This window comes from Bubalus kerabau, chromosome 3 (genome assembly GCF_029407905.1).
Source record: "Bubalus kerabau isolate K-KA32 ecotype Philippines breed swamp buffalo chromosome 3, PCC_UOA_SB_1v2, whole genome shotgun sequence".
NCBI classification, from domain to species: domain Eukaryota; kingdom Metazoa; phylum Chordata; class Mammalia; order Artiodactyla; family Bovidae; genus Bubalus; species Bubalus kerabau.
Window position 1 is genome coordinate 28204446 of NC_073626.1, and position 23931 is coordinate 28228376.

The window sequence follows — 23931 nt, forward strand, 5'->3', positions numbered from 1 at the left end:
CAAAATTTCATTTCTCAGATTAAATGTCAATGTCAAGTTGTCATGGAGAAAGGCTTTAGTGTTTCTAAAGAGACTACTTTCTAAGTCTCTTTGTTTGGAAAAATAGTAATGATGATAATAATACCACTTATTATGTCCCAGGCATTGTTCTGAGCCTTTTAAAATGCATTTGATTGTCACATCTGCATTTTGAGCTTGAAACTATTCCATTTTTCTTCCCACTTTGCAAAGGAGAAAACTAAGGCACGATGAAGTTGTTACTTGCCTAATATCATGCAAGGAATAAGTAGCAGAGTCAGAATTTGAACCACTGCAGTTTGCCCCAGAATCCATATAAATAACCAGCATTTGTAAGAATACTCACTGTGCTCTAACATCTTTCACATCTGGAGCATGGGGATTAGCACTGGGATGCCAGTGGTGAAGCATCAAAATTTAAGGACTTACAAACAACTAACCCATGTTATAGAGGAAAATCTGTGCTCTTTTTGAACTTATCTAAATTGACCACAGATTCACTGAAGAGAGACCACTTCACTTTATTGGGACTGTGGAGATAAGGGACATGTTAACCCCATTTATTTCAGTAATGGTCTCTTTGTAGATATTTTTCTTTCTAGAATGAAGGGAATGTGAAAGAAAAGGAAGCACTCTTTGCTGTCAGTCAGTGGGTACTCAGTGAACTGGGTCATCATTGCTTGTCTCTTCCCTCTGACCTTAACTGTCCTTGGCTTGTCTCCCACAAGCTTCCTTGAAAACCCTTTGCCATACTTGAGTTCCCACACATGACAGTCTGGCCTCGCAAAAAAGATTAATACAAAATATCTGCCAAAGGTTTGGTATTCCCAGCCCAGATCTTTATCTCAGAATAAGAGGCGGGGTGCAATTTATCTCTCATGAATCATAGGCATTGAGATGCTGGGAACATTTCACTGGCAGGAGGAATTGGCAAAAATAGTCCCAGTGGATTTCAGGTTTATTTGACTAATTCTTTCAGCACTTGTCAAATGAAACTAGTTTTGTTTAGGTAACAAAACAAGCTGTTTCCTCTGCCATTTCTCCACTGAGCAGTATAGGCACTTGTGGCAAACACACATTACTGCTAACTGTTATGATGTTTGCTGTCAAATTCATTTATTTATACAACTGCTGGAAAAAGCCTGCGGCCCATAAGCAGCCATGAAAGATTTCAGAGTCGTGGTGTGGGGTCATGAGAGGGAAAAAAGTCTCCACTGGTTATGAGAAAGGAACTGACACAGGAAACGGTCACATATGGTGCAGATTTATTGTGTCCGGGGTTTCCCATTCAAATCTCATTACACCCACAGCTCAGTGCTGGGCATGGCACGGCTACATCCATTTCAGTTTTGGCATTCGACAGAATTACTGCTTCAGCTTCACACCAAGGACTGGAGAGGTGATAAGTTTATCATTCTGGGGAGAGTGTGTACCCGAATTGTATTTGTAAAGAGGGCTGTTGACTGTCCCTACCTTTTTAACACACGGACATCACTTTGTTCAAAGCCGGCAGGCAAGGTTTGCTAGCAGAAAAGAAATAGGAGGTGGTGATAATAGGTGGGATAGAGGTGGAGAGTATTACAAAAGGGATGAAGGGAACAGTAAAGATAAGATGAAAAGGAAACCAGCTGGAATTTTGCAGGTTTTATTTTCTGATTAGTGGGAAAAAATAAGTGTCTTGCTTAGAGACACACATGTGTGTGTGCATGTATCCACACACATATGAATGTGTGTATAAGCATATTTCTTTCTGGTCCATATTTTCTAAAAATGAACAATCTTATGTCCACATTTTAGTGTTTTCTTCTCCTTTAACTCATCTCTTTCAACATCTTTTATTGTGAATGCTTGCAACACTTAAAGGGCTGTTTTAGACTCCTATGAGGCAAATGCTATTAGTTGGAGATGAGGATAGTGTCAAAAAAGGCAAAAGGAGAGTGCAAAGTATTTTTAAATAATACTCCTTTTAAAATTATGATGAATGAATTGTTAGCACGTGTTCATACCTGACTCTCAGCTGGCAAAGAATCCACCTGCAATGCAGGATACCCTGGTTCGATTCCTGGGTCAGGAAGATCCCCTGGAGAAGGGTTACCACTCCAGTATTCATGGGCTTTCCTGGTGACTCAGATGGTAAAGAATCCACCTGCAGTGTGGGAGCCCTGGGTTCATCCCTGGGATGGGAAGATCCCCTGGAGGAGGGCATGGCAACCCACTTCAGTATTCTTGTCTGGAGAATCCCCAAGGACAGAGGAGCCTATTGGGCTACAGGCCATGGGATCGTGAAGAATCAGACATGACTGAGCAACTAAGATGTATGCTTGCATTCCTGGCTCTGCACATACATCATTACATTTGACCCTGTACCATCAGCCTATGGATTGGAAACCATTCTCAATCACATTTACAGAGGAGTGAACTGAGTCAGAGAGAGGATACTTATGTAATTTGCCTGTTGTTTGCAGCTAGAAGGTGGCAGAGCCAGGACACAATGCAGATTTCTCTAACTGGAAAACCCGATCTCTGGCCCCCAAGACTGAACTTCCTGAATTTGCATTTACCTTGGCTGTTTTCAGTGCAGTATTTAGTGAATCAGCATAATAATAATAATAATGCAAAAATATTTTCTATGCCACTTATTTCAAAGAAAATATAGAAAAAAACATTTCCACATAGTGAAATCATATAAAATAGTCCTCTAGAATGAGTTTGAATGGACTTTCATCACCAAAAATAAGAGGTTTCTTTTCTATTTAAAAAAGGAAAAATGGTTGATTCAGAAGAAAGGGCTATTTGATACTATCTAATCCTCTCCCTCATCTCATCACCACTTCATCACTTACTTTTATCTCCTGATCAAAGTAACACTTTTTTCTACGAAGGGAACAAATATTTCAAAATACTCACCAAGAAAACTCAGTAAAGACAGAAGGACCTTTCACAGAAGGCCTTCCAAGCATCTTTGCTTCATTCATATAACGGTTGGTCTTGTGTGGTTTTCCATTTTTCTTACCTTAGTTTGGAAATCTGTTCCCATGGAAAACAGACCCAAGTTCAAGAACTTTGGAGATTGCTCATATAATGGGTACAGATCATAGAATCTATAGCTCCTGAAGTCTGTTAGCCCGTTAGCCCCATGGATGTTTATGCTTCATTGAGAGCCTGCCACAGATACTGCCTGTGCGATATCTTCAGTCCTTCAGAGCTGTCTTTACACTTGGGCATCTCTCTTCTACCCTCTCTTGACTCCTGAGCATACAGAGTTACTTTGCCATGCCAACCACGAGCTATTAGATTGTCTTCCTCACTGAAAATGATGCCAGAGGAGACCCAGCTCCCAAATGCTACCACTTAGCAATTTATGCAAAGCAACCTGCAAATGCCTTAATTTTGAAGCTTCAGGACCTAAATTTGGAATACATTGAATGTTCCAGTTCATTAAAATTTAAGTTTCCCAAATTACATTTTCTTATAGTAATCTTAACTATCTGTGTGGGTATGTGTGCAAGTATATACCATATTGTGATCACACAATAGACTCTAAGACTGATAATTCTAGATTCCAAATTAGCTAAGTTGTGTTTTGGTCATCTGTATTGAATCCATTATTCACAAGAACATCACTTTTAATTTCTCTTCACTTTACAAGTGCAACATATGCCCATTATTTTTGAGGTTTAAAAAAATAATTTATTAATTTTGAATTCCCCATTTCAAAAACATAGACAGCTTTTCTCTATTATTTATAAAGCAATCAATTTGTATATCTTCTTTAATATTTCTTTGCAAGATTTCAGTTACTCCCTTTGTATATTTAGGAACACGGCTTTGATATTTTGGAATTTTACTCCTCATAGCCTGAGGGTTTATAAATGGGGATAAATTCAACCTGTCTTCACTTTTTTTGATCTGTGACCATTTATATTTGTTAAATTAGAAATAATGAGGTGTAAATGGTGTTTGACAGAAAAGAATTGTAAATGATTTCTTTTCATTTCTTGAAAATAAGAGAATGATTATATATTTTGTTTTTGTCAAAATCTGCTATATATTAGTATACCATGAATTGTGAAATCTATCACAAAATGGCTAAAAAATCATTGAGGGAAATGGTGGTGTTAACCTCGAGGAAAAAAATCATTAATGTTGATGTATTTCATTCAATTTCAAACATATAAATTTCTCTCTTTTGTTGAAAAGGGGAAGATGGAAAGATTCTATGTGCCTTTGAGTCAAAACATTTATTTTAAACATACTTTTTTCTTTCCTTCTGATCCATTTTTCTAAATAAAGGATAGAGTTGTTTCTTTTTTTTTTTTCCTTTTCTTTTAATTTTTTTGTTTTTCCTAGCAAAGACTACCCCTTTGGCATATTTTCTTTTCAAACGTGAAATGAGGTGGAAAATCCTCATTTCACGACAGGAAGGACAAATATTGACACAAAGTTAATATTTGTTAGAACCCTGGGAGCAACCTGAGTGTGTGTGTGCACATGCGCTTGTGTGCGCATACACACACATACACACACACTCACATACATACCCACCCACTTTCTCCTCTGCCTCTTCCTCTGCCAGGCATACCTAATACCCTTCCTTTCTAGGTTTTCCAGTCTATGGTTTCCAATCTAGGGAAAGGTGGACAGAGTATGTTGTATGTAGTGTATTTTAGGATGTTAGAGTACACACAAAACAAGTGCTTGTGTGCACACCTGCACACACATGTACAACCTGCTTCATTCTAATTTTTTCCACTTAGAGGGGAGCTTCTGAACTTGATCACTGGTCTTGTCCATCTTGAATGCAATAGCAGATGCTGAGCTGATACTCACTGGTCACTCAGCATTTATTAAGTCCTGTCCATTCTTGCCTTCTGGAGAGGAATACCCTGGGGTGACTGTTTGGCGGCCCCTGACAGACTGGGTCACTTTATCTATTCACATTGATTATGAAAGTCAGCTGTGGACAGACCTTGTTTTTTTTTTTTTTTTTTTCACCCTTCTTCTCTTAGCCTTTCTTACAAGCACCCCTGCCTGGATTTTCATGAGGAAATAATCAGATTAGGCCTTTCACGGTGAGTTCATATGGAGTTCTCTTTCTCCAGTGTGCTACTAACCGAATAAACGTGTTTAGTGGTAAATTGTAAATGACATTATGATTACCAAAGCCAGCATGGGTTTCATTTAAAAGTGATCAGAATTGCAGACCACAAAAATTGTGACTGGCAGATAAGGCCATTTGGAGAAGTGGGAAAAGAACAGACAAAAACAAGTGAGAAAGAGAATCATCACTCAAAATGAAATCCTTCACTAATGGAAAGAGGCAGGAGAGAGAAACCCAGGGAAAGAAAAGATGGAATGCTATTTAGAAAGGGAGCTGGACTGTCCCTGTGAGTGCTGCAGGCTGTGTCTGGGAGAGGGGATGTGACTGCATCTGGCTGTATGCATGCTCTTCTCCTAAGGGGTTCATGTCAGTTCTCTCCCACAATGAAGTTAGTGGGAATGTGCTCTACAGCACAGGGAGCACAGCTTGATGCTCTGTGATAACTTAGAGGGGTGGGACGGGAGAGATGGAAGGGAGGTACAGGAGGGAGGGGATATATGTATACTTATAGCCAATTCCCTCTTCATTATATAGCAGAAACAAATAAAACACTGTAAAGAAAGTATATCATACTCCATTTTAATAAAAAGACCTACATCCACTTAGCAGCTTTGGAACCCTGGTGCTTTCCTGTGCTTGATTTTTTGCCTCATCTCAAAAATGTAATACTGGAATTGATTAATTCTGAAGATGAGATAGGAAAATGGATGGTGAGCTACTGATAAACCACCATCTTTTAGTCATTGGTAAGTTTTGGAGAAATAAAAAGGAAGTTTCTCATTTATGAACACCAAGATTCCAAGTTTGGCTATAAAACTAAAACTTACTTGCAAATAATCTTTAGGCTGTTGCCTTTGTTAAATTTGTGGCTCTATGTTTATACTTGAGGGATGCTAAAATTTTTTAAAGGTCAAGCGGTAATATGAAAAAAGCAAATGCAATCTCAACAAATGCATGATTTGACAAATAACCAAAAACCTCTCTGTCAACAGGCTGTGTAAAGAGAACCAAAAACCAAAAACCTTTCTGTCAATAGACGGTGTAAAGAGAACTCCTGGCCACACAATATGCCTCCTAAAGGGTTAATCATTCCAGCTGACACCACATCTAAATACAATCCCCAAATGAATGATTTGGATTCCATTCTATTTTGCCAAAACCATAGGTAGAAGTTTAAAGATGTTCTTCTTCTCACGACTGTTACTAAGTAATTGTGTGAATCATAATTTCTGTGAGTCAGTTTTACTCTCTATAAACTATAAATAATTAAACTTGCCAATAAGTTTTAGGTAAAGGTGGTTAGGAAAAGAAGGGAAGAAAATAAGGGATGGAGGGAGGAAAGAAAGAAGAAAGAATCACCAGCCTTATAGCTTAGAGGTATCGTTGAAGTGGGGCCATTTCTACCATTTGGCATTCTAATCCCTGTTTGATTCTGTCCCACTTCCAGGTACCACTCTTATGAGTCTATGGACTTCCTGTCAGATATTTCTTTATCTGAAACTCTCCCAAGGAAACATTATAGATTATTTGCAACAACCCCGTGGAAAAACCACCATCTAAAACCTGTTGAATCAACTAATCAGAGTCTCCTGTTGACAAAATTGTATGCAAACCTTCAGGACCCCTCTGATAGTTTCCATGCCACTGTATATATTCCATGCCAGAGTATAAAGATGCGATGTGTTTTCCTTAAGATTCCTGCTTGCTCCAGTCATTATCCCAGGTCTACCACTATATACTACCTACTGATACCTTCTGGAGATGTCTCCAGAACATGTCTTCCCTGATTCATTTATAGGCTTATCCAAGCCTTTATGCCCTTCCTCCACTTGTTTAATGAATTAGTGAACAAGCTGAGAAAAAATGCTTTGTCATAACAGAAATTATTTTGTGGACAAATCAGTTACCTGATTCAAGAACAGAAGATTCTTATAGTCGACTGTAATTTCACTCTTATGGTTTCATGTGAAATAATTGGATCTCTCATGATATTGAGCTATCAAATATTAACATTAATTCAAGGGACAATTCTCTCAATACACTTTTGTGGTATACTCTGTTATTGTGATGAGTTGGTTTAAACTGTATTCAAGTTACAGAATAATAACCTTATAACTAGACACCTGGAAAGAATAGATAAATTATTTGAAGAGTAGGAGTTTTGAAAAGGACATTATGTATCAATCAACTAATACACGTTAATGAGTTTCTACTGTGTTTGGCGTAAGATGTTAAGTAAGCCCTATGATAATTGAAATATGAGATATAGTCTTGGGCCTTGAGAAATGACCCCTTAAGAACATTGGTTCCTCATGTATGAAACGAGTTGGCAGTCCAGGTTCGATGCACGATACTGGATGCTTGGGGCTGGTGCACTGGGACGACCCAGAGGGAGGGAATGGCGAGGGAGGAGGGAGGAGGGTTCAGGATGGGGAACACATGTATACCTGTGGCGGATTCATTTTGATATTTGGCAAAACTAATACAATTATGTAAAGTTTAAAAATAAAATAAAATTAAAAAAAAAAGAACATTGGTTCCTAGTGTTTATGTAATTTATCAAAGTACATATAATTAGTAGCAGAGAATGATTGAAAATCATATCAACTAAGAGACTAAGTATTTTGTTCAGGGACAATTCCAAGAATTTAGCAATATACAGAGGTCACTTTAAAATACCTTGTAACTGCTGGATGAGAAGCAGAAAGAAAAAAGTCAGAGATCCACGAAGCTCGATAGAATGTGAACAATTCATCAATGGCATCAGCATGGCTGAAAAAAATGTTTAAAAAGAAGGAAAGTAAGCAGGAGGTTTAGAAAAGAGGAACTAGAGTGATTCAAGGATCTTCCATGAGGGAAGGCTACCTAACTGTCTCTGGGGACAGTTTGAAAAGGGGATAACAGTAGTAGAGATCGGTGTATCATGTCTCAAAGAAGAACTTCCATGATTATTAAGGTCATGCAATTAGTTAATTTTCTTAATACTTTTTCCCTGTTTTTGAAGATAAGTCAAACACACTCTATGTAATGGTGACCATTTAAAAATTTTTACAATTAAATCTATACATAAATTAATAATTTGACATTTAATTTAGCAAATTCAATTTAAGAGGTGGAACAATTAGAATTTTCAGTTTTGTGTCAGTTTTCAAGAATTAGGCTTATTTCATCTAAGTTTTTTGTTTGCTGTTGGTTTCATTGAATTTTGCTGTTATACTTATTTTTTCTTAATATATATATTTTATTGAAGTATAGTTGACTTACAATGTTTCATGTGCACAGCAAGGTGATTCAGTTAAACATATACACATATATTTTTTGAAATTGTTTTCCATTATATGTTATTACAGTAAATCTTTGCTATACAGGTTCTCTGTACATTCTGCATTAGTAATAATTTGGGGTTTTTTTTTTTTTGGTTTTAATCTTTAGGCTATTTAGATGAACATACACTAGGGCAAGTTAAAACATGTAGGAAACAATACATTTTTGTGACTATTAAGTTGAAGTCAGAGGAACTCTTTGTTAGAAGATAAAATATACTTTTGAATTCAGAACAAAACAAACTCTAGGCTCATAGAAATATTAGGATTGGTGGGAATAATGAATAATGCTGTTTCTTCAAATGCTTTCATTACATGCAATCATACTCAAGTTATGCTCTGCTAAGTCGCTCAGTTGTGTCTGACTCTCTGTGACCCTATGGACTGTAGCCCACCAGGCTCCTCTGTGCATGGAATTCTCCAGGCAAGAATACTGGAATGGGTTGCCATACCCTCCTCCAGGGGATCTTCCCAACCCAGGGATTGAAGCCAGGTCTCCCACATTGCAGGTAGATTCTTTACCCTCTGAGCCACCAGGGAGTTGAGCTCTATTTAATGTCAACACTCCCAAATTACTACTTTCTTCTTTTCCTCCTTTTGTATTTCTTTTTTCTTCATGTTAGCGATAAAAAAAAGTTTGATAAAATGATATAGTCTGACATCCAAACTCTTTCACAATCTGGTCACAATATACCTTTGCAATTTTAATATACTTCCCATAAAATTTCTGTCCCAGCCACGTCAATCTATTACCTCTTTCCCATTGACTCAAATATTATTAGCTCCTTCTCATCTATTGTTTTTCCATTATTGGAGGCCTTAGTGATTATTCCTTTTTCTTAATTACTTTGCTTTACTTTTACCATTTAGCTATTATATACATTATTAACTTTAAATAACATTTTATGTAACATATGCATTTAAATTATACTGCATGCCGCTTGCTCAGTCATGTCCAACTCTTTGCGGCCCCATGCACTGTACAGCCTGCCAGACTCCTCTATCCATGGGATTTTCCGGGCAAGAATACTGAAGAGGGTTGGCATTTCCTCCTCCAGGGGATCTTCCCAACCCACGTTTTGAACCTGCATCTCCTGTGTCTCCTGCATTGCAGGAGGATTCTTTACCCACTAAGCTATAGGACCTGTTATTTAATGTATGTATCTTTCCATGTTTTTCCCAAGACTTTGTTGCATTCTCAGTATCTAGTACACTTGAATATTCAGTAAATGTTTCCTGAGGTTATAGGTGATGGTGAGCATGATGGATTGGAAATCATCTTTGGGAGACTGTAGTCCTTAAGTCACTTTTTTCCCCCTTTGTTTTCTAGGCACATTTAGAGAAGAGCAGAAATGCACCTACCGACCCCTGATAAATGGCTATATCTGCAAACAGTCTGACCAAGTGATCTTAATTCTCGACAGTGCTGATAACACTTGGGCAATGCAGAAGTTATATCCAGTTGTATCTGTGACTAGCGGTTTTGTTGACACCTTTAGTAGCATAAGAGCCAGTGCTCCCTGCTCCATTTCAAGGTCTGTATCTGCTTTCTATTCCATTGTGCCTACCAGGAAAATCACCAAGGTCTGCTTTGTGGATCAGACTCCTGATGTTTTGCATTTTTTTCTATTGGGGAACAAAAATACCTCTAAGCTCCTCCTGGCTGTATTCTACCATGAACTCCAGAGCCCATATGTTTTCTTAGGAGACAGATTCATTCCACCTACTCAAGTTCATTCAACTTCCTCACTGTTGAATGAGTCTATTGGCTCCAACTATTTCAGCATCACAGATAACCTCTTGTATGTTGTCCTACAAGGAGAGGAGCCCATTGAAATACAGTCAAGTGTTTCTATTCATTTGGCCCTCAATGTGATGTTTTCAGTTCTAGAGAAAGGCTGGGAAATCGTCATCCTTGAAAGACTAACTGTCTTCTTGCAGATTAGCCAAGATCAAATCAGATTTATTCATCAGATGCCTGGAAATGAAGCAACCTTAAAGGCCATGGCTGATAGTAGAGCAAAGAGAAAGCGCAATTGCCCAACTGTGACTTGTACCAGTCATGACCGAGTAGGTCAGCGTAGACCTCTCATGGTAGAAATGAGCTCATATAGAGACCTACCCACCATGGAAACGATCTCAAAAGTGATGGTCATTGAAATTGGTGATCTGCCAACAGTAAGGAATGCTGGACTGATTCCATCTTTATCAAGTAACAAATTACAGAATTTGGCTCACCAGGTTATCATTGCTCAACAGACTGGATTACTAGAAAGTGTCCTGAATATGACTACTGGGGCCTTACTTGTGACTCAGTCAAAGGGAGTCATCGGCTATGGGTAAGTACTAATTATAATAACATCTAAATATGAGCTGATTTCTTTGATACATATTGCAAATGTCAGTCTATTTACACTGAATTACATAAACTGTCTGCTTTTTAAGATAAGAATAAAAATGCCAAGAGCTATTTATAGACTTAAATTCTCAATTTTAAAATTCGTGATTAAATCTAGAGTCTTTGTGGTTATTCTATTTCCTAGGTAAGTGGGGATGTTATATTAATATTTTTGTACTTTAAATTTTAAGCATAGACAGATTTTTCTAAGGCAACTTGTTTTCAAATTGTTTATTCATTCATTTATCATGTGATGCATTTTAGCAGTGGCTAGATTCTGGGGTTGCTAAAGTGAAACAGATATGATCTTTGCCTTATGGGACAAAAACACTATCACAATTCCATACAGCCATGAGTTAAAACCCATAAATACCCATGGGGCTGATAAAAATCCTGCCTGTAGGGACTGAGGAATGGCCTTATATTTAGGAACATTTTGGAAATATGACTAGGAGTTTACTAAGTTAGAACAGTGATTCTGTTTGGGTTTTATTCAACCTAGGATTATAAAGGGCTTCCCTTGTGGCTTAAAAGAATCCACCTGCAAAGTGGGAGACCTGGGTTCAATCCCTGGGTTAGGAAGATCCCCTGGAGAAGGGAAAGGCTACCCATTCCAGTATTCTGGCCTAGAGAATTCCATGGACTGTACAGTCCGTGGGGTCACAAAGAGTTGGACACGACTGAGCTGCTTTCACTTATTTGGGCTTTCCTTGTGGCTCAGCTGGTAAAGAATCTGCCTGCAGTGTGGGAGACCTGGTTTCAATTCCTGAGTTAGGAAGATCTGCTGGAGAAGGGAAAGGCTACCCACTCCAGTATTTTGGCCTAGAGAATTCCACGGACTGTACAGTCCATGGGGTCACAAAGAGTTGGACATGACTGAGTGATTTTCAGTTCACAGGATTATAAATCCCTGCAAAGATGTCAAATTGTGTGAGGGAAGATCATAATTGCTGCCAACTATGTTTATGGCACAGATCTGTGTAAGATCTGTAATATCCTTTTTGCTATGTTATTCTGACTCTATAAGCTTGTATTTTGAAATTCTTTACCAGATCGATGTTTGCTACATATTTCAGAAGTAAATCTACCTGAATATTTCCCTGAGCCTAGTAAATGAAGAATTACATGAAGTATATAATAAGGGAAGGTAGATATAAATTACTCTCAAATATATATGTTATGATACCCAAGAGATGAATTGTCCAGTCCAAGTTTACCTAAGACATCTGTCACGAGGTCAAGACTATTACAGTCCCAAGCTCCATTTTTAGCAGATACAAAAGAACCAGAGATGATACCGCAGACTGAGAGACAATATGAAATGGTCATAATGCTTGGGAAATATATATAAACTAACCATCTCACACATGCATCCTGTGAGGTTAGAGAGTACTCAAGAGAGTCAAGCATATAGATTCCCTGCAAGCTTGCTACTACCACTGAAAAAATAAGCTGAAACTCATGCACATGTTCAGTTGATACAGTTGATATTGGGTCCCTGAAATAGATACGATTATTCTGAACAATATAACTCAATGAAATTTTAGAGCATTCATATTCTTTTATTAAAAGATTTTTTGTTGCTGCTTTTTCACTACATTTGTGGTAGTTACAATAAATAAATAATTAGTATTTAATGGATATTAATTGCTTTTGTACAGCTGTCTTTAATACATGTGGGATTCTTTATAAAATAAAAAGGAAAACAAAAAGATGCACCTTTACATTTTAAGGAGTATTCAAGAAATACATTGACTGCCTTTTTATACACAAAGTAATATAAACGAATGAAAAATTAGCTAGTGTTTTTGTATCATATTTTACCTGTATTTGGTGTTCCTCTTTCTTATATGGAAGAAATGACAAGAAAACTCAAGCAATTTTTTTTTTTTGATTCTGGTTGATTTGAAGGGCTTTGGAAATTGCTAGCTTAGAATTAAAAAGTACTCCTAATTGCATAATTGCTCAAAATCTATTAAATCTTGGATATTTTATCAGTCACCAACCCTTCATCTTGTTGTTGACATAATCATATTATGCATGATGATATAAAAATCAGGAATCTGAAAAAAGTGATGCTACTGTATCTTGGCTTATGTTTAAATATATCTTCTTTAGCCCAATTTCATTTAGATCCCACAGAGTTCTTATGATCATATTCTATGGATGGGTGATTAAGAAGTTCTAGGACCAGGTCACTGCTAAATTTTATTTAGATTTTATGGTACTGAGCTTTCAATAGGTCATCCTTCCAAAATGACTGATTTGTATATTATATAAAAAAGACTCAGTAAATATTTAGCTTTTAACTAGAAAGAGAGTAAAGTCAAAGAGTAGAAACAATAGAGGTAAAGCAGAGGAAACCCAGGAAAGAGTATGGACCCAGCCCAAGTGCAGGTATGGGTACATATGTGTGAGGGAACATCATGGCATCATAAGCTTCAGAGAAAAGATCACTTTTATTGCCCAGAATCCATCAGAGCCATCATGCTTTCACATTTGACTCAGATATTTCTGATTTAATAAGAAACTACTGAACATGTATTTTATAACATCAATTTTCTGTTGGTTGTATTATATTCCCCATCTCTCTCAATTTCTTTAGTTGTTTTAAGAGATGTTTCCAAGACATAAGGCAAAATAAAAATGTTCTGAAGCTAAGGAAAGACTGCTTCTGAAGTATATCTGAATAAATTGCTGCAGAATAAGAAATGCCACGTCCTAAGGGATTTAATGAGAACTAGCAAGTTTCCCCATGGTCCTAAGAGTTGCGCAGTATGGTAAACAACCCTGAAGCCTTGTGCAGGTCCCAGGGCCAGCCCTGTTTCTTTCAGCTTTGATCAGTGTCAACTGGGACTTCCACTGAACTCACTGGAAAGTCATTGACAAGCTAGTGACTTGACCTTGAGATTGCAGAAGTTAGTCTGAGGACATAGACCTTTCAGAGGAAACATTTAGGATGTTCGTGAAAGATTCATTCTTGTTAATTTAATGGGGTTGCATGTATTTCAACAAATTGAGGGCATATCAGACATTTACTTACCAAGAGGAGTCCTACCTGCTTTCAAAAAGCTATCAACTTCTGCCTTGTGGGGAGAAATGGAGTGCTATTTTTTAATTAAATAATACACAGTGAATTGGCCTCTCCTGATCTTTATCCTCCTCTAGAGGCATCTAGATTTAAGTGTCTTCCACATGGCTAAGTCAGTTCCATGAGCCTGTTTTCCATCTTCCAAAACTTTGTTAACCTTTATTGTTGGTTGCTCTCTCCTTTCCTGCCTTCTTCATCCTTGTGGATTTACACCATTTTTATTCACTTTTGTTCTTTTAAGTAATTTCAGTGGAGTAGCGGAAACAGAGATAAACATACATTCAACCTGCCCTTTTTAAACTTGGGGTTTCCCACTGGTGTCTTAGTTTTGTATTCTACCTTTTATCTGGAATACTGGCAGTAGAAAGTTGATTTTTGCTCTCTTAAATTTCTTTCCTCTTGTCTTTTCTTTTCCCCACCTTTGTCCTGCTTCATTAACAACCACAATAAAAAAAAAAAACAACCTCTAAGTAATGTGTTTTGTCATATGATATACATATCTGTATCTTGTATGGAAGTTTAGCCATTGAAATGCTAAAGCTATTTGTGGTTGGCAGAATTTCCGAAATTACAGTCCTAGTCCTGGGAACCTATGGATATGATCACATAGCATTTCCATGAACACATATGTTATGTGGCACAGTTGGCCTTCAGATAGAATACCCAGGATTATCAAGGTGGGGCCATTTTAACACAGGAGCTCTGAAGGGAGGAGAGTTTTCTCCTGCTGTAGCAGAATAAGGCAGAAGAGGAAAGCAAAAAGATTTGAAGTGTGAGAAGGAATTTAAGTGTCACTGCTTTTAGGATGGAAAGCACCACACGAGAAAAAAAAAATCAGACCGACTTTATAAGTAGAAAGTGGACCTTGGCCGATGGCCGGCAAGGAAACAGGGACCTCTATTCCATGGCTACAAGGAAATGAATTCTGTGAACAATCAGAATGAGTTTGGAAGTGGATTCTTAGGCAGAGATCAGAGCCAAGCCTGTCTGAACTCTTGACCCACAACCTGAAGATCATAAATTTGTGACATTTTAAAAACCACGAAAATTTGTGGAGTTTTGTTCCACAGCCATAGAAAACTAATATGCTATCTCACATAAAGCTCTCTGTTTATGATATTGCCATGAACCTTGGGCCCTAAAATCAGCTACAGGGATGGTGAACATGGTTCTGTGGCTGTGTGTATCTGTGTGTTTTTGTATCCATCACATTAGTAGCTTTTTAAGTTTTCTCATTCTGTAAAAGAAGTCCTTTATCAAGCTGACTTGAATAAGACAAGGAAATTAGGAGAGGCAGTTGGTGACACGAGTCTATTGGTGACACCCAGGCTCATTTAGCATCTTCTTTTGTGCAGCCTCTCCCTGCCCCCTGGGCCCCTGCTTTCTGGGAAACAGCTGTTTGGAATATGCAAGGACAGAATCTTCCTGTCATTATAGGAGGATGTTCTTCTCAAGACTGGCAGAATGCTTATCCTGGAAAGGATACCCGCTCTGCCAGTCTGTCTCTTTCCTCCCTCCTGGCAAAACCACAGCTTTGCCATTAAGGGGTGTTTCTGCACCATTTCTCCTCTTTACTGCAATACAAATTCACTGCTTTGTTGAGTGAGGTGGGTGGCAAAATTATCATAATGGTATTTTATATATGTGGCTTTGTGGGGAAATGAGATGCTCTGCATAAGTAAACTTTTCATTTAATTAAAAATTGTTTTTTATCACTACATTTTTAAAAAGACTTCATCTCTTGAACAAAAAAGAATACATATATTATCCAGTCTTATTAAATGGAAAATAATGTAGACCTATCACATTTTTATTGATGATTCATGGTCATCATTAAGGCTATCATTTATTTCACAGCCCTGTTTCTGCAGTGATGCCCTTAGGGACCCTTGTTCTTATACTAAATAGCCCCAGACCACTAAATCTTTGATTCTACTTCTGCAGTTTATATTTTTTCTGCTATCTTCCTTATAAACAGGAGGTTAGTTTTAATCCATTATTTCTGTTGACTTATCTGCATCCAGTAGTTTTCCACCCATATGTACATGTAGTTCTAATCCCAAAATTGAACTGTGTTAACTTATAATAAAGTAATTTAAGATGTTTACAGATGGTGAAGTTGTAGCTAAATATAATAAAGACTCATGAAAACTTACATTTGAATGGTTTTTAATTTCCCAAACATTAATTGAGCAGTTATTATGTCCATAAAATTATATGGCTTATATGAAAATCTAGATGTTTTAAAATTAATAGGGAAAATAAATATTTACATAACTACTATCTAATAAGAGTATGTGTATTAAAATCTTGTTATTCTATATCTATTACAAGGAAATCATTGATTCAATATGGACCTGCTTAGCCATTAGTTTTTCATAAAACTACTATACTTTGTCTTTATAATATTCATTAGCTAGTCAAGGCTTCAACTTACTATTTTTCATGTTCCCAAGTACCTAAGCAGTGTACTACTTAGGTTGAGTGGTTTGTTTTCCTGTTTAGACTATGACTGCTACAACACCCTATTACAAATAGTAAATATTGAATATTTGTGTATAATCTTAAAATATGCATTCAGAATTTCCACTATTTCAAATAAGATAGTCATGCTAGGTTTATTAAAAAATATCATTTTAAATGATTTTCCAACTAAAATGCTTAGATGTTGACCCCTGATTGATCTTGTTGAAAGATGTGCCGTGTTTCTTTTGTGTCTTTGTACACGCCTGGCACAAGGCAACGTATGCCTAGGGTTACTCAAATCTCAGTTTGAAATGAAAAATTCCACAGATCCATAAGAGTTTAATAATAAGTGTTAGAGCATAGCAGAAAGTGTACCAGTTACGTTGCAAGGAGGAAGCCAATTCTGACTCCATGTTGGAACTGTTTCTTTGACTTGCTTTTTGTTGCTTTAGTTATTTTAATCATAAAGAGTGGTTTGCCTCAGAGTATCCTGCCCCTCTGCCTGACTGTTAAACTATAGCGCCTTTGTTCAGAACCCTGTCCACCTGTGGATGGCAGGAAGGAAAAAGTAACACATCCCCTGCCTGAAGCTTGCCATTCTAGGAAATGTTTGCAAGATTAATGGCCTTTTTATTTTGCTTTCTCACCTCCCCTCATCTCTAATCTATAAAAGAATCTGACATCCAGACCCCCAAAAGATGGTTATTTTGAGGCACTAGCCTGCCATCTCAGTCTGCCAGCTCCCCGATTAAAGTCTCTTCCTTGCCTCAACACCTTGTCTCTTGAATTCATAGAGTGAACTTGGACTTGGTAAATGTTCAAGTGTGCATCAGGACTGGAGATTGGCCAGTCCAAGATAGGTGGTGGTCTCCACAGGCATTTAATGACCTAAGAGCAGAGGAAGGGCATGGTGGGTACCGACAGGTCGTAGTGTTACTATGATAACATGTATTGGATGCTTACAATGTGCTAAGTTTTGAATCACTACGTCGTAGTGCCAGAAAGAAAACATGAGATCATAAGACATTTTTTTCCCTCTTAGGAGTGGATGACAGCTAAGGGCATTTAGCTAGGTTTAATAGGGAGCATGCGGACTATGAAATATAAATAAAATGGTATGTGTCAGCTTTGAAGATGCCAGGAAACTCATCCTTGCCTTACAGACTCTTTGGAAGGATGCTCCTGAGGGACCAAGGTGATGGTGTATTTATCTCTGCATATCTCATAGTGCTTAGAACAATATTTGTACGTAGTGGAAGGGACATGTATGTCCACTGAATTGAGTGGACATGCTTTCTTCTTACAGAGTACAGAATTTCACAAACTCTTTTGTGATTGAAGTTCCCTCACAGCATGTATTATAGATTCTGCCCCTATGTAGCCCATTTAAAGTAAAAATAATAAAAAATGCTCAGGACATCCTTAAACATTTAATCAAAACATGGAACTCTTCTAGAGGAACCTGACTCAGTAACTTTGAGGGGACAGAGGTTGAAGAGGAAGTGAGGAAGTACTTCCAATGCCCTCACCTCCCTCATCTCCCAGAGCCAACCTGCACCAATAGGATTTATTTATTTGTCTGCTCGGCTTACCATGCACATAGAGACAGTCCCCTCTTCTGTAGGGTACGCGTTTCAGACCTGGCAGATTAAAAACCAAGAGTTGAAGTGAATAGTGGTAATCTCTGAACTGGAGCATTTCTGTGTTTTCCTGGTTTTTCTCTTTTAGCTTGCACCAAAGAATTGAAGGGAAAAAAATTCTTCCACATACCTGACTGGTATTGGAAGCTGTTAAATAGTGGTTAAAACTGGGTGGATTGGAGGGAACTTTCCTCCCCCATTTTTTAAAGTTTGGCTGTAGGTCCTTCTGCCTGCAGGCTACAGTCACATTAGTGGTTGGAAATTGGATAACGACAGCACAATGACAAATCCAGGTTGCTTGCAATAAGTTGCTAATCCCTTTGCTTTAATATCGGAGCAGCGTATAATGATGTTTGGACATCACTCCAGTTTACTGACGACCCCACTGGGGCCAGCAATAGAACCTTACAACTGTCTAACAAGGCATCAGGTGACTCCCGTCGTCACAGCAACGGACACTGGAATCTAATCTTCCCTCCATCCCTTCTAGCACCCAATAACGCCTAGATTATATAAGTGGCCCATCATTGCTTGGTAACTTGAATCAATTAACGTTAATTCGCACAATGCTATGATGTATTGTGATCACTTTCATTTCAGGGAAGGGGGAGAAATTGCTATAAGTCACCTAAAATGAGGTTGTCTGTGGTGCTGGGGTATTAATTGGGTGTCCATATTAAATGCAAAAGGAGCCCCATCGTGAAAGGAAAGTGGATGAGTGACTCTCTTGGCTGCTATTGACCTATCAGAAGAAGACAGTGCCCTTTTCCTTTGCTTTTATCTATTACAGTTTTCCCTATTGCGTGTCAAGTTGATGTATTATAAAAAATTCATTTGGTGACCTTTCACCCCCCTAGCAGATTAAACAATTTCACTTCGATGGCATCATTAACAAGACCCTGCATTTAATGATGATTTCTCTAAAAGGCCACGGAGATTCGATTTTAAGCTAACAGATTTATTGCACTATTATAACATATCGTAAAAAACTGTACCACCTACGGTCAGGTTTTAGGTTAGAAACTGCTTAAGAGTTTATGTGAAGCTTAAAGTGGTATTACCTTGGGATATGCTGTAGCGGCAAGTCTCTGACCTCCAGTGGGATGCTGTTTACATTTAATCAGAGATGTTTGCTCACAATAAACTTAAAAATGTGTCAGGGACAGGCCTTTAAGCAAGTGTTCAGGCAGTTGGTTCCCATCCCTCTGTCTCTAGATATCAGTGTACTTATGTCAGGATCTTGGATGGAGTCTTTTGGCTTTTTTAACCCACACAGCCAGCCTGCATCCTGTCCTGCACCAGAAAGCATTTAAGAAAGGCAAGGGAAGAAATAGAATTTGGGAACAATGTAGAATTTTCCAATAACCTGGGAGCCATGGAATGAATAGCATGGATTTTAAAAATCTGATTTATTTATTTTTTTAAAAGACCCTTACCCATTGTGGCTAAGCAAAGTAATAAATGATGATCAGACTAGTGCATATTGAATTCCTAGTGAGTGATGGTCATGGTCTTGGCTGGTAGGTGACCAAAGGGGTTTGTAGGACCACACATGCCCTACCCCTCATTCTCCAGGATTCTCTAGGGAGAGGGAAATTGTTCCCTAGAGAAACTAAATAGTTTTTGATCTTCTGTATTTGTTCTTCCACCGTTCCTCTTCTGAGGACTAATTGTCACCTTTGCCTCACATATATCCTCCATGTAAAATGAATATTTTATCTCCCAACATAAGGAAAAAGAATAGATTAGGAAATAAAGTAGTTGACTCACAAGCATTTAACTGAAATGGGTAGACTACCTTTTTTTTTTTTTTTAAATCAAAGTCTTGTTAGACCTGAATTAGGATATTTTGAGAGTAATCTATTATCCTATACTAGAGTAATATATGTGATAAATGATGTCGATATATCTCCATTTAAATGTTAAAACTCTATTGCATGCCTCTGATGTGTAATACACAATAGGTTTAATGGGACAATAGGTATATAACCTATAATGTTCATTTAATAAAGCTACCTTGGTCTTCAAACATTCCAAAGCTCTGGGAAAAAGATGCTTTGAGATATCATGAATTATGTAACTATTTTATTTATAATTATTCCATTTTATTGTTAAGTCACATCAGCAATTAATGTGCTCAAAAGAGTTGAAAAACAATATAGCTCTAAACTTTGGTCAAACCAAAGTTTAAAAACCTTTGGCAAACTACTTAGGTCTTTTTGGACCTCAGTTTCTTCATGTGTAAATAAAAGTGTCTGTCATTGTGTCATTTTAAAGATACAATGAGTTTATAGGTGGAATGCATAGAATGATACCTGTATGGGGTAAGTGCTCAGCATATATGAATTATAAATAAGTATTTTTCTCCCTGAGGGCTTCATTCAATTGAAATCAATTAACCAATGAATTCTACAGTTATCGATTCTATTTAGTGCAAGCATCTTGTGAAGACTATGCATACAAAAGGGTTGTTATGAGATTAAATGAGATAGTCCTTGCTCCTTGGAAGAAAAGCTATGACCAACCTAGACAGCATATTAAAAAGCAGAGACATTACTTTGCCAACAAAGGCCCATCTAGTCAAAGCTACGGATTTTCCAGTAGTTGTATATGGATGTGAGAGTTAGACCATAAAGAAAGCTGAGCGCCAGAGAATTGATGCTTTTGAATTGTGGTGTTGGAGAAGACTCTTGAGAGTCCCTTGGACTGCAAGGAGACCAAACAAGTCAATCCTTAAGGAAATCAGTCCTGAATATTCATTGGAAGGACTGCTGGTGAAGCTGAAGCTCCAATACTTTGGCCACCTGATGAGAAGAACTGAGTCATTTGAAAAGACCCTGATGCTGGGAAAGATTGGAGGCGGGAGGAGAAGGGGACGACAGAGGATGAGATGGTTGGATAGCATCACCGACTTGATGGACATGAGTTTGAGCAAGCTCTGGGAGTTGGTGATGGACAGAAAAGCCTGGTATGCTGCAGTCCATGGGTCACAAAGAGTCAGACACAACTGAGCAACTGAACTGAACTGAGTCTTTGTGAAGCAGTTGTGTGGGGAGGTTGTTCCCAGGCATCTCTTCCCAATTCTTTGTGGTGATATCATCTTGGTACCCACAGAATAAGCCAGGATGAATGTATTTATACCATGGAAAATGGAAAAGCACTAAAATCTGATCCTTTTTGGGGAAATCTGGTTTATTAGCATACTTATAAAATATCCCCACCTTCTAAGTGTTTTAGTGTGGTATGATGCCTCACTGAGATTTTTTGGAGTTAATAAATTGTGATTAAATCTAAGTTCATAATATATGTTCTCCCACCCCATCCCTCACACACCTATTTCATCATTTCCTATGGCGAAGCGAACATATAAAGTACATATATAATTATTCTTTGGTTGTAAGTTCATGTTTGCTATACAGTGTATTATTTAGTTTCTAGAAACAAAGGCAAACCTTTTCACTAGTAATGGTGTATTATGGAAAACACTACAGTGGTATGATATCTGAAATCTGAGGCATGGATTCTCTTCTCTTTTTTAACATGTGGCAGAAACACAAGCAGTTTCAAAACTGGGAACTTGATATATGTTCGGCCTTATGGTCTTTCAGTCCTCGTCCAGCCTTCAGATGGAGAAGTGGGAAAAGAACTCACAGTACAACCACAGCTCGTGTTTCTGGATAAGCAGGTACTTTGTGCACAGGTAACAATCTTTACTTGGAGCCGGGTACCATATTGTATTCGGAGCATGTTTCAGACTCCGTCCTCATCATAATACATGTGTACAGAGCACCCACCCTGTGACAGTTGGTGTACTCAGAACATCGAACTACTTTCATTATTTTCCTTCCATTGCACAGCCTGCTTTCCTTCTACTTTCTGTAAAAAGTCCAGAATATGATTATGGATAGGAGTAGAATTCTAATACTTTTTCACTCCAAACAAATTCTTACAGTAGGTCTCAGGTGTCTTCTCAGAAATCTATCCTTCCCAAAGTGCTGGATCTATATCTGAAGAAGCCATTTCATATGCTGGTGAAGGCATTTATGCCTTTGCATTATAGTTCTATGTTATTTTAAGTGATTTCTCCTGTATGTGGTTAAGTACAGTATCAATAAGAGGTTTCTGTATGCTTCATTCTAATTTCAGTGTCCAAGTCCTTGGATTTTATCTTTTCTATATTTACTAACGTTATGGGTGGAAGAAGTGAAATATGACAGTTAAATCAACTTTCCACTCTTTAAAAAAAAAGCATCCCATGACATGCTTGTAGAGGGACAAAGCCCATGGGACTGAGGTCTGCACTTTTGCTCTGGTCAGGCACTTACCCAGCTCTCCTGCTTTGTTCTCCTAATGTTTCCTTCCTTATGTTTGTTGTTGTTGTTGTTGTTGTTTTTAAAGCACCTTACCAGCCACAAGATCCACTGACACTTTTTAAAAATAAATTTTATTATTTTTTGACCCAACTGTGGGGCATGTGAGATCTTAGTTCCCCAACCAGGCATGGAACCCATGCCCCCTGAAGTGGAACTGCATAACCACTGGACAGCCAGGGAAGTCTCTTTCCTATCTTATTAACCTTCAGCAAACAGTGTCAGGCTCCTTTTCTGTAAACTTAGCTTTCCTTTGTCCTCTTCACTGCCTTGCCCCAAATTTTCTTGAAATAATCTCTCTTCTCATGATAAAATTATTTGATATATTCTTGTTAACATGACAAAGGATATTTATTATTTTATTTATTTTATTATTTTTCCTTTGCTTATTCTCATGAATGTGTGGTATATGAAAGATTCTGTCTGAATCCTCTTCTTTTTCGGTTAACTTCACAAAATTCTCTTCTGAGTCCTATTTTTCCTTTCTTTTTTTTCCCCAGAATCGGAGAGTAGAGTCCTTGGGGCCCCCGTCAGAGCCATGGGTCATTTCGGTTTCCCTGGAAGGGACATTAGATTCTGTGCTGAGAGGTAGGTACTTGTGACATTTGGAGACCCACTATAAATGCATCTGCCCAAAAATGTTTGCAACCACTGGGGATTCATAACAAAGTCACTAATACTCAGTATCTTTGGTAATTTGGAGAAAAAAAATTCCACCACCAGTGTACAATGCCAGTATCTTCTAAAAAGTGCAAAAGGTTGACAGGAAATGTTTAAGGAGCCATCTGTCCTGCAAGTATGGTGAGCATTTTTGTCATACCTGTAGCATATATGTGTGTGTGTGTGTGGTGTGTGTGTGTGAAAGTGTTAGTCACTCAGTCATGTCTGACTCTTTTCAACCATATAGAGTGCAGCTCTCCAGGCTCCTCTGTCCATGGAATTCCCTTCTCCAGGGGGTCTTCCCAACTCAGGGATCAAACTTGGGTCTCCTACATTGCAAGCAGATTCTTTACCATCTGAGCCACCAGGGAAGCCTATGTATGTGTGTGTGTGTTCCACATCTTGGCTAATAGAAATAGCACTGAAACAAATATGGGGATACCTATTTAAGACCCTGCTTTTTTTTATTATTATTATTTTGGATAAATACCCAGAACTGTGCCTGCTGGATCATGTGGTATTTTTAGTTTTAATTTGGTGAGGCACCTTGTACTCTTTTCCATAAAGGCTACACCATTTTGCATTATCATTAAAAGTGCTTGAGAATTCTGATTTCTCCTAGAACTTGCTAGAAACCAAAACTTGCTATCTTTTGGCCTTTTTGAAAATAGTTGTCCTATTAGGTGTGAGATGATATCTCATTGTGGTTTTGATATGTATTTCCCTGATAACTAGTGATGTTGAGCATCTTTGCATATGCCTGTTGGCCATTTACAGGTCTTCTTTGGAGAAATGTCTGTTCAAGGTCTTAGCCTATTTTCTAATTGGGTTATTAGTGTTTAAGCTACTGAGGTTTAAGAATTT

The 23931-nt window shown here is 37.9% G+C and overlaps 1 protein-coding gene across 1 annotated transcript in view; it reads left to right on the forward strand.

Moving 5' to 3' along the window:
* The window catches only part of PKHD1 (PKHD1 ciliary IPT domain containing fibrocystin/polyductin), a 440275-nt gene that overhangs the window by 388651 nt on the left and 27693 nt on the right, over positions 1 to 23931 (forward strand). The window contains exons 59-61 of the mRNA XM_055574400.1: positions 9773 to 10781; positions 21587 to 21722; positions 22908 to 22995. Coding sequence (XP_055430375.1) covers positions 9773 to 10781; positions 21587 to 21722; positions 22908 to 22995 — 1233 coding nt within the window. The remainder of the gene's footprint in view (positions 1 to 9772; positions 10782 to 21586; positions 21723 to 22907; positions 22996 to 23931) is intronic.